Source organism: Columba livia, chromosome 2 (genome assembly GCF_036013475.1).
Source record: "Columba livia isolate bColLiv1 breed racing homer chromosome 2, bColLiv1.pat.W.v2, whole genome shotgun sequence".
In the NCBI taxonomy this organism is placed as follows: domain Eukaryota; kingdom Metazoa; phylum Chordata; class Aves; order Columbiformes; family Columbidae; genus Columba; species Columba livia.
Window position 1 is genome coordinate 7,527,778 of NC_088603.1, and position 14,716 is coordinate 7,542,493.

General features: G+C 39.8%; 1 protein-coding gene across 3 annotated transcripts in view; it reads right to left on the reverse strand.

Moving 5' to 3' along the window:
• Positions 1-14,716, reverse strand: part of RHEB (Ras homolog, mTORC1 binding) — a 42,738-nt gene that overhangs the window by 10,037 nt on the left and 17,985 nt on the right. For all 3 annotated transcript variants that reach the window (XM_065050435.1, XM_065050437.1, XM_065050436.1), the window contains exons 2-4: positions 13,696-13,767; positions 6,827-6,894; positions 3,346-3,428 (exon numbers count right to left, since the gene is read on the reverse strand). In XM_065050435.1, coding sequence (XP_064906507.1) covers positions 3,346-3,428; positions 6,827-6,894; positions 13,696-13,767 — 223 coding nt within the window. The remainder of the gene's footprint in view (positions 1-3,345; positions 3,429-6,826; positions 6,895-13,695; positions 13,768-14,716) is intronic.

Consider the following 14,716-nt stretch of genomic DNA (forward strand, 5'->3'; position numbering starts at 1 on the left):
CTAACAAAATCCACTGTATTTGACATTTAGTACCTTGGAGAACAAGCTATAAATGGGGTTGCAGAACAGATGTTGTGCTCCTCTAATTACAGTACGTACCAAATACCGGTACATGAATTGCACAATTCAGATGTGTTTGAATTAAGAGAGGCACAGGTTCATGGACGATACACACAACTGTATGATAGAAAAAGTGACCGAAACTTTGCCAGCTTCCCAGGTTATTAGCTACAGACTTGCACTGCATTTCAATTACAGTTGAAACTCTTAAAAATAGAGCAGTGCTCGGACAGCCTTCCAACTAAGAGCTCTCAAAGAACTAGTCCCTAAAAACACTATTCATTAAAGCTTCTCACTTCTGCAACAATAAATGCCACCATATTTAAAAACTATTTTCTGTCAACTAGGTCAAGTTGTCTGACCAGCAATAATTTTTGAGACTGAGTAGAACACAATGCCTTCCCATGCTCAGCTAATAGTGTTAGTATAGCCTATCAAGAAAATGAGTTACTTGCAAACAGAAGTGTGACTTAGTCTGGCAGAATTTACTAACTCAAATACGGTACTACAGATTATGCAAAAATGTGAGATCAATGAAAAGACTTTAAGGCTACAAAGAGTTGATGCTGAAAAGGTATAAGTGAGATTCTGGTTTTCAGAACTTGTCTTAAGACTTTCATCCTTGCAATTATTTAAAAATGGAGGTTGGTTGTGACAAAGTTGAGAGGCACTGCTGCACACAGAACTGGGTGACCTTGCAAACTGAAAGTGGAATAAAACTACCAAAAACTAACACAATACAATCGGTGTTTCCTTTCCACTGTGAGGCCAGCTGTTCCCAGCACAGCCAGAAAAAGCCACGCCGTGGTACGGACCCTGAGAGACCTCACCTGAGGTTCCAGCACACAAGGCAGCAAAGTCCTTGCTCAACCGGGCTCTTCATTGCCCAGTTCTGCATAACTGCTTATCCAGTACAGTTCACGAGCTCCATTTTTAGTAATAAGACTAAAGAGCTGATCTTTGTTAAGAGATCAAGGTGGAAAGCAAAAGAGAAGTGCTATTTAAACTCAAACAATTCTGACACAGAAACAAGCTGCTAAAAACTGCCACGAATGGAACTGGCTTGACTAGATCAATGTAATGTTCAAGAAAGCTTTCCAAATTAATACAGGTAGAAGGAACAGAGGCAGGGTTTAAGAAATATACTGACCAATCCAAAAAGGGCATCAACACATCAAGCCATGAAACAGGAAAAGAACTGGAGACCATAACAGGTCCTTTCAAATAGAGTTACAGCAGATAGCCCAATGTGTGAAACAACAATAAAAAAATGCTATCTGTCAGACAGACGTGTTATATAAATTCAAGGAGAACCTAGCAAAATACAAAATTGGAATTTAATTAAGCTGAACTGGAGCAAAAGCCTTCCAGTAATCTTGCTGCTGAGAGCCCAAGAATATGAAAACTGCAGAGCACCAGCTTTGACTCAAGTCCTACTTAAACTTCCCACTGGAGGTTAGCAGGGAAGATAACTTTGAAAAGGCATTTCTATTAAGTTTGCTGTCAAAGCTCTCACTCCTGCTGGATCAATACTCAGATCAATATACACGCTTAGACAGAAGTCAAGACAGACAGTGAGTGTGACTTGATTACCTGGGCAAGCCATCTAAACTACCAGAGTATTGGGGAAGATCTTTCCTATTGCCTGACGCTGTCTTGAACATAAGGAATTGAACACGACAGGTTCACTGATACTTGGAAATTTAAAGGAAGAAAGAAAAAACTTGCAATAAACAGATCAAGACTAATATACTGATGAAAATACTACCCTACCTACAGTTTTAACATACCTTGTTCTGTTAGTATTTTCATCATAACTTATTTTCTATTTTAACTGATTGAATGCTACCACAGAAAACAGACTTCATTTCTTTATCTGGGCTGCTAAGTTCAAAAAATCATGAAGCAACAACTGGAGTAGCTGAAAAAGAACATGGGCCGTGTCCTTTAGGTGCCAAGCCAGGAACAGCACAAGCTGCAGAAGCCTCCAGGCGATCTCTGCTGATTTTACTCAAAGACATTTTTGTCCTCACAGGAGCACTTATCAATGAACATTTTTCTATTCACTTTACGAGTGAGGGACTGTCTACTTAAGGCTGAGAATACTAACTCCTATTCTGTACAAGTTACTCAGCGCCAACATGTGCATGCCCTTCACTACTTCAGAACTAAAAATGAAAACCAAGAATAAAGGACTGTGAAAATCTGTTCAATATGAAGGACCTTGCAAGCAATTAAAGTTCATAACCAGACCATCCTTTCTTTGAGAAGCGCTGAAGAGTCAACAGCAAGTTGTTTTACTTGTATTTTATGATGGTCTAAAAAGCACTTGAGATGAGGGCTTTTTTGAGATGAGTTTGAGACCAGTTTTGACTGATTCAGGGGAAAAGACATGGAACACTCCAGCACTCCTAAAATGCTGATGAGCTTCCTTGCAAGTAGAAGGGCAGCATCCACTGCTACTTGATGACCGTGAAAGGTCTAAGGTCTTAAAAATTTTACTCTAAAATGAAGGAAAATAGCATTATTTTGGCTATCATAACAAAGATGCTGTACAATATTAGAAAATTACGCTCTATTCAAGAATGAACAGTATTTAAACAAAGCAAGAAGACAAGGGGAAGAGACAAAATAGAAGATGACAAAGCCTTACAAAGGCAGAGATGAATCTGGCAAGACTTGGGCTATGATGGACTCTGCCCTCATGTCAGAACAGCTAACGGCAAGGGCTAAATACTCTGGGAAATTTTTCAAACGATCTTATTTGCTGCAGAGTGGCAAGAGTGAGTCTACAGGCCAAAAGTCATACATTGATATGAATATCAAAATTTCCGCTGGTTAACCAGAACAATCCAAGACAAGAAGTCAAAAATACTCAGTACTATAAGCTACAAGGCTGAGGGACCGATCTAGCAACTAATCAGGTACTTCACATAAATGTACAGGGCCCTTTATGTTCATATTTAAGCCTGCCTTTGTGTCTGACGCTAGAGCAATGAACTCTACTTACTCCTGAAATTGCTCTCTGTACTTAGACCTCAAAACAACACAGTTCAGCCCTGGCTCATTTCTTACATGGTACCTTGCATATTAGTCTGCAAAGTGTCTGTGACATTTGGATCTGAGGTGAAATTTCTAAAAAAAACTTTAATTTTCATTATACTTCTAAGGGAAAGATAGATTATGAATTAAACACATGCAAACAAAATATAGCAGAGGCAGGAGCTGAACTCAGAATATATCCGGTTAATATCTGAACCAGAAGAACACAACAGATTTTATTACCTTTTTATTGACGTGACTGAATAAACAAGAATGTAGCCATTGATGTCTATGGAGTACGTCTGAGGAAATATGGAGTATTCATCCTGTAGAAGGAATAATTGCATTTAAAATTATGTACTGCCAAAGTTCAGAACTTGATGCTAGGAGATGACCAGCAGTAAGTTGGTCACACTTCAGGACATGAGGTGCAGGACCATCTTATATGAGTAGCAGTTTCAGAATTAGGTTTTTTCATCATAATGCCAGATGTGGAATCTCTACCAAACTAAGAGAAAGCTAAGGCAGTCTGTGTACTCTAGAAGGTTAATCTACAGCTTTTTTTGTTTATTCCCTCTAAGACTACTGATCAGCTAAAGCTATTCCAAATCCTTTTATCCTGCTTAATTATCAGTTTGTATTGGTACAAAACATCTACTCTGTCCTACCACTAATTAGCAATTATTCCTCTTATCTCGCTGGTACGCCTCTTATCTTGCTAGTGTTACATTGCAAATTCCTCACTTCAACAGGATCTAGTAATTCACAATTTCAGGTGGCACTGGTCGCATCTAAAGTACCTAAGGGATCCATTTCAAAGTGCTTAAGTGTGGCTTACTAACTAACTAATGCTTACGCAGGAAAAATAGTTATTAGCTATTTTATTACACCTAGAAGTTCTCATTATATGACAAGCATTTTGCTAAAAAAAGCCCTCACAGAAACTTAGTAATTGTATTTATTACCCCTGTAGAAAAGGAATTGACCAAATAAGGAAATTAAACAGACTGAAATATTGCAGGAAATGCAACACAAATGCTACGAATTCCATGTTAAAAATCTCAATTGTTCTGATACATGTTTCCAGGAAACATTTACATTTTGACAAGAGTCACACTTCCTAATGTACAAGTTCTCCAATTTTTAAACCTGCGCTTCTTGAGATGTTAATTTTAGCTTAGGATCACATAACCTCTCTGTATATTGTCATGACTGAACAGATGGAACGGTGCAGTCACACAGCTTAAATCCAGACAGCCAAAAGGAATCAAATTTACTTAGCTGGCAAATGAGGAAAAACCCTTTATAAATCAACTTCACAGATTCAGCCAAAAAAGTTTGAAAGAATAGCACTTGACAAGAGGTGCCCTTATTTGCCTTTATTGCTACACACTGAGTGCAGCCCCCATATCCCCAGCGAAATGTCAAACTGCCATTTCATTTGGCTGTGCAATCCCAAAGTCAACACTGCAGGGATCCAAGCCAGTCTGCGTGTAAAACAGGTGAAAGTGCACCTCTGTAGTTGTTCGGCTTTACCCGGAATTTCCGAGGATTGCCCCAGCTGGAATTCAGCGTTGGGCAAGATTCCCTTTTGTGTTCCTCTCCTGTGATCCTGTATGGAGACTCCAGTTTAACTGAACTACGCAAATCTGAACAGATAACCATGAAAGGTAAAAAGGCACGGGACAGGAGTACCATGAAAAATAACTGCCATAACCTCAACTGTTTCTAATTCATTACTTCATTTTTAACTTGTTAGGAGAAGGAAGAAAAGCTGCTACACTTCCTGGAACTTGTGGGTCACATTAAGAACTTTGCCAAGTGATAAAACAATGTAGCTGTAACTTTTCAAGTCATAGCCAAGTTTTCAAGTACATAACAAACCTACAATATAACCCTTGCTATGCTGCACACACATGAGGACTCCCTATGGATCACTAAGAAAGACAAACTTGAGAAGGAAATGTGTTCAAACCACACCTTCCATAACCCAACATCAATTTTCCACTCTAACCTGGGAGCCAGAACTCAAAGTTCAAGTCATTCACAGGAAGAATCATATCTGAAAATGACCACAGGCTGGGAAATAACTTATTTTTGTTTTATAATACTGTACAAAAGTAAATCAACCCTGAAAATAAACCTCAGCAATTGAGGAGGACACACCTTTTAGAAGGGGCTGTTGCAACAGGACAAGGGGTGATGGTTTTAAACTAAAGGAGAAGAGATTCAGGACAGACATGAGGAAGAAATTTTTTATAATGAGGATGGTGAGACACTATCCCAGGTTGGCCAGAGAGGTGGTGGATGAACCATCCCTGGAGACATCCCAGGCCAGGCTGGACGGGGCTCTGAGCAACCTGAGGTGGTGAAGATGTCCCTGCTCATGGCAGGGGTGGCACTGGATGAGTTTTGGAGGTCCCTTCCAACCCAAACTGTCCTATGATTCTATCATGTATGTCACTGGTGAAGTGACGCTGCCTTCTCAGAGGCCATTTCTTTCTCAAAGAGACAGTTTTATCCCCATGCTACAATTTGAGATGTAAGGCAAGCACACATACTGGCACAAAGTGAAAGCCGTGGAGCTTGCTCTGCTGCTCACACCCCACAGCCTGCCCCCCTCAACCCTACTCTGCTCTGCAGAATAGTCCCCATCAAAATCTTGCCCCAGCATAAGTGGCCACTATTGTGTTTTTAATCCCTTCAGACACCTCTGACTCATTACTATGTAATGGATGTAGCGTTGCTGATTACCACCACAAGCTGAAACCATATAAATGCAGCATGGTTGTTCTTAAGTCATGTAGTTCTCTTCAAAGAAAGTGATCAAACATACCTGGAAGGTTACAACCTTCTGAATAGTCTTCCAGGTATGAGCAAGAGTTCTTCACTCTTAAGTACTGGTAGCATGTAATTACAACACTAACATTGTTTAAAGCTACTCATAGTTTGGAAAAACTCAGAGGCAATAATATCAGAATTCACAGAAGGTAAGCAATAAAGAGTTTAAGATAAACATAAGGGGTTTAACAGTCCTTGTGCTGTTTTCTTTCCCTAATTTAGTCTTTCAAAAACTGCATGGAATGTGCAAGTTCAGCCAAGCAGCGCTATGTAATGAATACCTCTACCTCAGGAAGCTACTGACCAAGCTACAGGACACGTGTTCCTCATCTCCTCCTGCGCTCCCCATCATTACATGAAGGCTCAGAAGTACATGTAAATCATCACTTACTGAAAAATGTAAACAAACTGCAGCAGTTTACTGGTAGCCTGGTAAGTACTACCTATATGCACTTCTGCCTACTGCCCGTGACTGTTTCACAAGTCATGGTGAGCTGGAGCACACAATTAAGAAAATTTAATGAAAAACTTCTTCATGGCGTACTGAAGGAACATTTTCCACCAAAAGCAAGACCGCTAGTTTAGTCTGTAAATATCAGGCAAGCTGCTTACGAACTTTTGGTAAATCAGAGCGAAGGCAGTTCCTCCTTCACTTTTTTTTTTTACACATACCTTCAGACAGGAGAAAAGAAAAACTCCAAACAAAAAAAATCAACAAAGCCTTTAAATAAACACTGCAGAAACTCTTTGGTGACTAAACAAAACGGCAGAATCACTTAAGTTAACCTTCACCTCTGAACACATGGTTGGTCCTGACTTAGCTCTGCAGCAGTACGAGTACCTGTTGTCTGAATAAAGATTCAAAGAAAGAAAGAGAACTTACTTGGCCAGCAGTGTCAACCAGCTGAAGATGATATTCTTGGCCATTTACTGTGATCAGTTTTGTAAATGCTACAAGAAACAAGAAATAACACGTCAGAACTACACACAAGGAAGGCACCAGAACTCATTCATCTACGCCATCATCACCCAAGGCACTACTAAAAAGAACTGTAGTTTTAGGCTTTGAAGTATCAGTACAAGGCTAGATCAGGTGGCTGTACTTTAATCAAGCATACTGAAGGTCATGGAACTCAGAAATTTACTTTAAAATTTCACATTTTGGAAGATTCTTTCATTGGATTCAGCAGTTTCTTCTTTACTTACTTCAGAGAGTAAAAAGTTTTTACATGTGTTTCTGAGAGACTTCCAGGCAACTGTAACTTGTGGTAACACAAGACGCTTAAATACAATTAGCATCAAAGCTAACTTTGAACTTATTATAGGATATTTTCCTCACTTTTCAAGGAGTTCAGCAAAATCAGTTTCCTAAATGTAAATAGCATGAGTGATCTGGATTAAAAAAAGAACGACAATTCTTCAGGGCTTGAACCACACACAGCCTGACTTACAAATATACTAGACCTACATAATGAGAGTTTAGTTAGAAGTTCACAGCCTATCTAGTCCTCAGTCAGGAAGGACATTCAGTCCCTGAACACAATGAAAATCGCTTCTTTCCCTCAGATTCATGAAATGCCAACGCACCGTGAGCTGAGGAATCTCACTCAGTGTTTGTATTATGCAACTGCAAAAGCAAACAGTGTCACAGCCTTCGTAGGAATAATGTACTACCCAGCACTTCATGTACTAACCAGAGCACACAAACCTGGCTTCACTTTGTCTCAAGACACAATTACTGGACAGTACTGACATAATGAGTTAAGTCTGTGTTGTCTTTTGGTTGTGGTGGTTTTCCCAAACAATAAGAGTCTTAAGAAGTGGCATCTTTCATTGCACTGATGAGCAGGGAAACAGCAAACACTGCAGTGACCTGTTCATCATACTCTGAATTGTCCACCAGCTTCCTGAAGCTGCAGAGTTCAATGTTCTCGACCCTGCTGTACAGTCTCCTGCCTACGCCCTCACGGTTTTCTAAGGGGTCTCACAGGAGCTAAAGTTCACCAACTTTCCTCCTCCCCGACAATGCTCGTTGCCCTGTCAAGCCTCCACAATGCGAGTATTATCTTAAGTAAGTGGGCTGAAATATCTGAAACTGGAGGTTTCAACCCACCTAGTGAATCAAAGCACTCTTTAAAGAAAAAAAAAAAAAGGAGCAATTCAAACAGCAAAGGCAAAGTAATGCAGAGTGTCTAAATAAACAGAGTAAAACAGTTTCCTTTACAACACAGACAAGTGCAATTTGAAATGGAGCCTCAGAGAGCTCCTACCGTAACCCGTCTGTCCCCAAGAAAGCTGCTTTAACACTCGTGAGCTGCTCTCAAATCACCGGCTGGATGCTGTTGTTATTGCTGCATAAAGTTTTAGGGTTATGAAGCAAGAATCCACAACAGCTTTTTGCCTTGGCTGAACACTGTGATGGGGACAGAAGCAACCGTTTGTTTGAACAGATGTTAACGTGCAGCATTGCTATATGCAATACCGTTGCTGCAAGCCGGAGGGAAAATGGACTCATTTGGAGAGGTACTGCATTAACAGCAATATTAAAAGTAAGTCTCTAGTCTCTTGACACTTCACATACACATGAAAGCACTCTGCAATCACAGTAGCTTCAAGAGCCTCACGAAGTTAATATTTAAAAAGAGACAGATGGCAGCTTTCTCAGACTATTCTAGAAGCCGAGAATAGAGCAGAGACATCACCATCGGCAGTGGAAGCGGAGCGTGACAGAGCCAGGGGAAGGGAAACCGGAGGAGTCACCACAGACTGCGTGAGGAGAACTGATAGTTCAGTGCAGAGGCTTGTAGCGCTCAAGCAGCCCACTGTGAACACAACTCTGCTTTGATGCAGTCGTAGTTAATGACACTCATCTCTTTGCTGAAGATTCTTAAAAATATTCCTGATAAGAATTTCATCTTGGGAAAAGCTGCAGCTGTATTAAATGTGATTAGCGATCCACAAGCCCCCTCGATCCAGAAGAAGTCTTCACTTCCAATTCCATCACCTCCCATGCTGGGACACGTCGCCGCCTGCTACGGCCAGGAGCAAGACAAACAACCGATAACACGATCATGGCACGGTGTGGTTCTGCTCAGCGTGCCAACTACAGATTTCAGCAGAGCTGGACAATCTCCGCAGTCCTAGCTATAATTTGAGCATCTGCAAAATGCAGCTCATGAGCTGAAGCAGGGCTGTGGGGTAAGGCCATAGCTACAGCCAGTTTTAGCTCCATGAGGCACACAGATCTCAGAACAGGACATGCTTACAGCTTGTAACACAAGTGTGGCTATAGGAAGAAAGCTGCAATCCTTACCTTCACCTACAACTGTTCTTAGTTCTAATGCATTGCTGAAAATGGCAGGATTTGGTGCTGCAGTGAACAGCACAGCACCTAACAGATATAAGCACATAGTTGAGGGTGCAGCAGTGAGCTGCTGCATTGCAAAGAAACTAAAGCTATTTTGCCCTCAGAGAAAGTTCTGGGAAAATTACATGGAGAGCACAGCCCTAAATGCTGCTACAGCTCAGATCTGAGTAAATTCCAGTTAGACTAACATGAATTAAATTATTTGCACATGCAACTCAAATGACAGCTGCTGTGAAAAGAAGCCATTATGATAAAAAAAAAAATACTACCAGGCTATGAATGCAGGCTTTTAGATCAATAGTGCTACTGAGTAAAGGTACAAGAGTGGTATAACATTAGTCCCATAGAGCTCAATACAACCACCTTGTAAGGTTTCCTCAGTCACTACCTTCCGCATCCCATTCCACTTGTCCTCATTGCAAAGTCGATGCCTGATGTCAGGACATCTTTTACAACACTGAGACGTGTAATGCAACAGAACTGTGTTTAATTTTTCTCAGAAGCCTCATTTCCGCCCCTTGAGAAGGCTGCTCAGCAGCAGCTCCTGGGAAGCAGCGTATTTCGCCCTTCCGGGGCAGCTGCCATGATGTGCACGGAGGAGCTGAACCTTAGAGATACTTCGAGCAGACCCATCTAAACCTATACAATTATCTCATCCACGACTACAAGGCTTCCTCCAGCTCTCTTCCCCTTTCTAATAAGCTTCTAACTCACAGGCACATTTAAAAACCCCCATGGGATGGAGGTAGGAAGCCCTTGGGGAAAGACTGTTCCTTCTCTTAGGGAGCTACGGAGCCTGTTCAGGGGAGAAGACAGAGCTGCAGCACAGTGCTTGCAGCCTCTCCGGAACTGCAAGGGAAATCAGCCAGACAGGGCTCAGAGGAGCTGGAAGAAACATGTTTGAGACTTGGGCAGTCAAGTCAGCTTTCCTGCAACACACAAAAATCACTGAATTAATAAGCAAAGACAGGGGTGGCTGGAGTTACCTGCACATCTTCCTTAACTAATCCTTCTGACCTATTTGCTTGGAGTTCTAAATTAAGATTCTAGATTTATTCCAGTGAAATGTTTGAGTTTTAAATTGTTCTGGTCTTAGCTAATCTGCCTTCATAGCCCAATCCAGCTCAGTGTCCATACAGACACCCTCATAGAAGCATAGAATCATTCAGTTGGAAGAGACCCTCAAGATCAGAGTCCAACTATTAACCTAACTCTCACACTAAACCATGCTCCTAAGAACCTCGTCTAAGCATCTTTTAAACCCCTCCAGGGATGGTGACTCCACCACTGCCCTGGGCACACACTCCTGCTCCACAAGGATCTTCCCTCTCCTTCCAACACGCCCACAAGTGATCATTCCACTAGTTCCTCCACCTGCCTGTCTCAGAACAGCCACCCATCGTGGTGTCACTCCTCTTGGGACATTCAGAAAGTGAAAAATCTATTTTGCTGAGCAATTAATTCTCACCTCTGCTGCTGCCACAAAATTCTACAAGTTGCTCTTCCTGATACATGAGTTTAGTAGCAACACCTTAATTCAACATGCTTGGTAACTTAAATAAACTAACTTTTCTGGTTCTAATGTAAAATAAGCAAAGGAAAATACTGCAGTGAAGTAATGTCAACTTGAACAAATACTACGTGAAATCTGAGGCAGCTTATTTTCCCTTTACAACTTCTGAAGAAGGCAAAAATTTTTTATACTGGCAAAATGAAACTAATAGAATATTAGATCTTATTCCTGTCATTCAAGGCTTATATTCTATGTGACTTGTTCCTTTCAGAGCTTAACTATAGCCTGTCTTCAATACAATTTAGACTCAATTTTTTGTGCAAGTTTTATTATTTGAAGACAAAAACTATAAACATTAAGCTACCAGCAGTACTGCAACCTTCTACCCTTTCATCAGTGCTGGTAGAAATACTGTAATAAGTTATCAGTAACAGTTTTCCAGAGACAAAAGAGAAATCACATAGGCCAGACTATTCTTTAGCCTGTATTTTTTTCATTTCCAAGTTTTGTGACACTGAAGTAGAGCAAATCACCAGACAAAACAGAAAAGGTTTTATAACCTCCTATAAAGCACTGGAAAAACGTAACATTCTCCAACACCGCCCCTAGGATAAGAACATGGACTTCTCAACCCCTTTTGCCAGCATTGTCAACCAGATTTGAGATTGCAGGCTAGAAAAATAAGAGAGTTGATCATGTACTTTGTGTCTTATGACCCTGCATGAGATCAGAAACATACAGCTGGGAGCATCAAAAGACTGATCAAAGATTTATATTCAGAAAAACACTTTGAAAAGATTAAGAACTAAAATAGAAATAATTGTTTTATACTAATCCCATTAAAACTACTTTTATATATTTTTCTTTTAAAAAGACACCTGTCTGTAATATATTTTATATTTTAGTGGTAAATTTGGAAGTGTTCTCTCTTCCATTCTTCACAGAAGCATTTTTAGAACATCTTCTTTATCAGGCCTTAAGGATGGGACAGACTTTCTGCTGTCTTGAATCTCAATGTATATCTTTTATGTTTTCAATCCCTACTTCCCAGCAATGTGTTCTGATGCAAGAAGGGCCCTTCAGTTTTCTACCTTTCAGAAAGTAAATTCATCCAGCCATGCCACAGATCACAAGGTTTTCACCAGATGAATAATGCCGCTTGTTTTCTGAACAAGTAAGAAATCAAGTGAAAAGTTAAGTCTTTTCAAGATGCCCCCATCCAAAGTTTGCATGGTCATGGCCTGATCAACGTTTGGAGTTCAGATCAAGCAAGCAGCACAAACTACAGGAGCCAAATAAACACAGAATTCATCCAGAGTGTATTTTCAAGTAGTTAAGAAATGTTGCCAGTGTGAGATATACAACTACAGTTACAGACAAAGGGTTTCTGTGGATGACAAGAGCTTGTAAAGGATGAAAACAAGCCAACCTGTGTACCAGGGTGTCAAAATCCCAAACCAAGATACAGATTCAGTACTTTGCAGAGATGTTGACCCCATGTCCCACAAGTTTTATTCATTCCCATATACTTGCATGAAACTTTTTAAAAGATTACTTTGAATAATTTGCATTTACGTAGCACATTGAAAAATAACCTGTGACAAGTGAAATTAAAATTTTGAATGCAGAAGCTTAATCCCCAATATTTTGTTAGCAGCTTCAATTCAAAACAGATCTTATTTATAATGCTAACAAAGTAAAAAGGGATGTTGGGAAGTGTAAATATTAATGACATAATGACATTAATGACAATATAAAGACAGGTTGTTCAGGTCAAGGGGTAAATTATCCATCCTAACTTGCTAAAGAAAATGTAGAACTTCTTCAAAAAGCAGCATTTAAATTTCACTTTTAAGAAATAATCCTGAGTAGAATATCTTGACAGCTACCGTTTCATAATTATTACCATATACATCCAAAAGAAACCTTATTAGGCTGATTACTTCACCCAAACTTCCAGAGTATCACACAGGCTTAACATCCTACTGCACAGGTTCAAAACAGTAAAAATGTGCTACCGCTGCATTTCACAAGTCATTACAACACAAGATCTCCAGGGCTACAATCATGAAATCAAAGTTTTATTTGCCACATGATTAAAGTGAGCCAATACGATCGAGTTACCCAGCCTAGCACCACAGTTCCTCAAGCACTTTATGACCACTGCTAGCTCTGTAAGAGGTGGAGGGATTACAAGGAATAGAGGGTAACTCACCTCTCAAGTGACTTGCTGCTCTTGGCAGCAATTTTAGTATTAGTATCTTTACTTACCCACTATTCACAAAGGCACTAATGTTAAAAAAACTGCTAAGAGAAAAAAAGGGACTTGAGAAGTCAGTTATGCAGTATTTGCAGCAAGCTGATTGTGTACCAGGCTTCTTAGCAAGCAGCTGGAAATGAGAAATTAAAAAAACCAGCATGTCTACATGTCATTTGCTCGTGGCTGGTGTTGGCTTTGTGTTCACCTGGATATACTGATCACATGAGACATTTGAAACTTTGTAATAATTGTATATAGTGGCACATTTTCATATAGGTATGACATACTCAGTTTGAAAGGCCCTAACCATATTAGGGGAAGCAGATGTCCAACGACACACATAACACAAGAAGGAGGTGTATTTTAGCCATACTGATTAGCTTTTCCTTCATTTAGTGTTAAGAGTTTAGCTGTTTGGAGAAATACACAGTGATTTCCACACTGCAATACCGTAAGCTTGGTAAGCTTTGTGTAAAAGGTTAATAAAACTTAACATTAAAGTTGATTAATTAACTGTTAAGACGTAAACACCCACATCAGTAGTACGTATAACCACAATGGCTTCTGATAAAAGTTAGTTAGGTACAGAAGAACAGCTTGTCAGTTACTTACTGTTCTCTATGGTTGGATCATATGAATCAACAAACTGTCCTTCCACAAACTGAATCGTCAGTGAAGATTTTCCTGAAAAGCAAGGAAAAGATGATTTGTATTGAAAACATGTCTTCAGGCTGTTACCACTTCACACTTACTAGTAGATACACTAATGTTTGTATAAGAGCCAATATGAGCTTTGTATGGTTCACCGAAATATCTACGCATGACAACTGACCTATTTTTAAATTAAAGTGCCTATTCCTAATAACTGTGTCTCCTGAACATATAAAAAGTAGTGCAAGAGCTACTCAGCACGTGTTCCGCTTTTGTTTTAACACAGCATAATTTCAGTGTCTCCTCCGGTTTAAAACAATTCTAAAAGTCGCAGCGTCCAATCCTCATAAAACTAAATTTAACAAACTGTTATACTTGGAAGGCTTTTCTGTTGAGAAGCATGGAAAACTAGAAATAATTTTCAGTCATTGAACAGAAAACTAGGAACTTGGATGGAATTAGCCAAATTGGGTTTGACTAGGAGAGTTGACATGTCTCCCACAACAAAAAGATGATCTCAAAATTCCTCAGATCAATATACTCTCTTCTTTATCATCCCTGTTAATGTCATATGACTTTTAAGCATATTGACTGAAGAGGCATCATTGGATTATTTTTTTTGAAAGCAATCTGAATGCAACTTTTACAGACAACGTGCCCAGTTTCAGCTATGATGATCTGATGGTACACCTTCCAATAAAGAGCAATGCAAAATATTGCACTTAGTAGCAGATTGAGAAAATGAAAAGTAATTTAGTCTTGGAAGATTTTACAAGATGGTACAAAGGAATCACATACATTGACCATAAAAAGCACCTTTAAAGCTCTGCAGCTGAAGACTTTTCAAAGTGTTACTGAAGGTCTTAACACAATTTCCATTACAGCATGTCTTCTACATTTGGGAATCCACTAGATCCTATTACATTATGTTTACTGGACAAATATACTCTCACAAAGATTGCCAAGTGCATTAGCTGCTTTT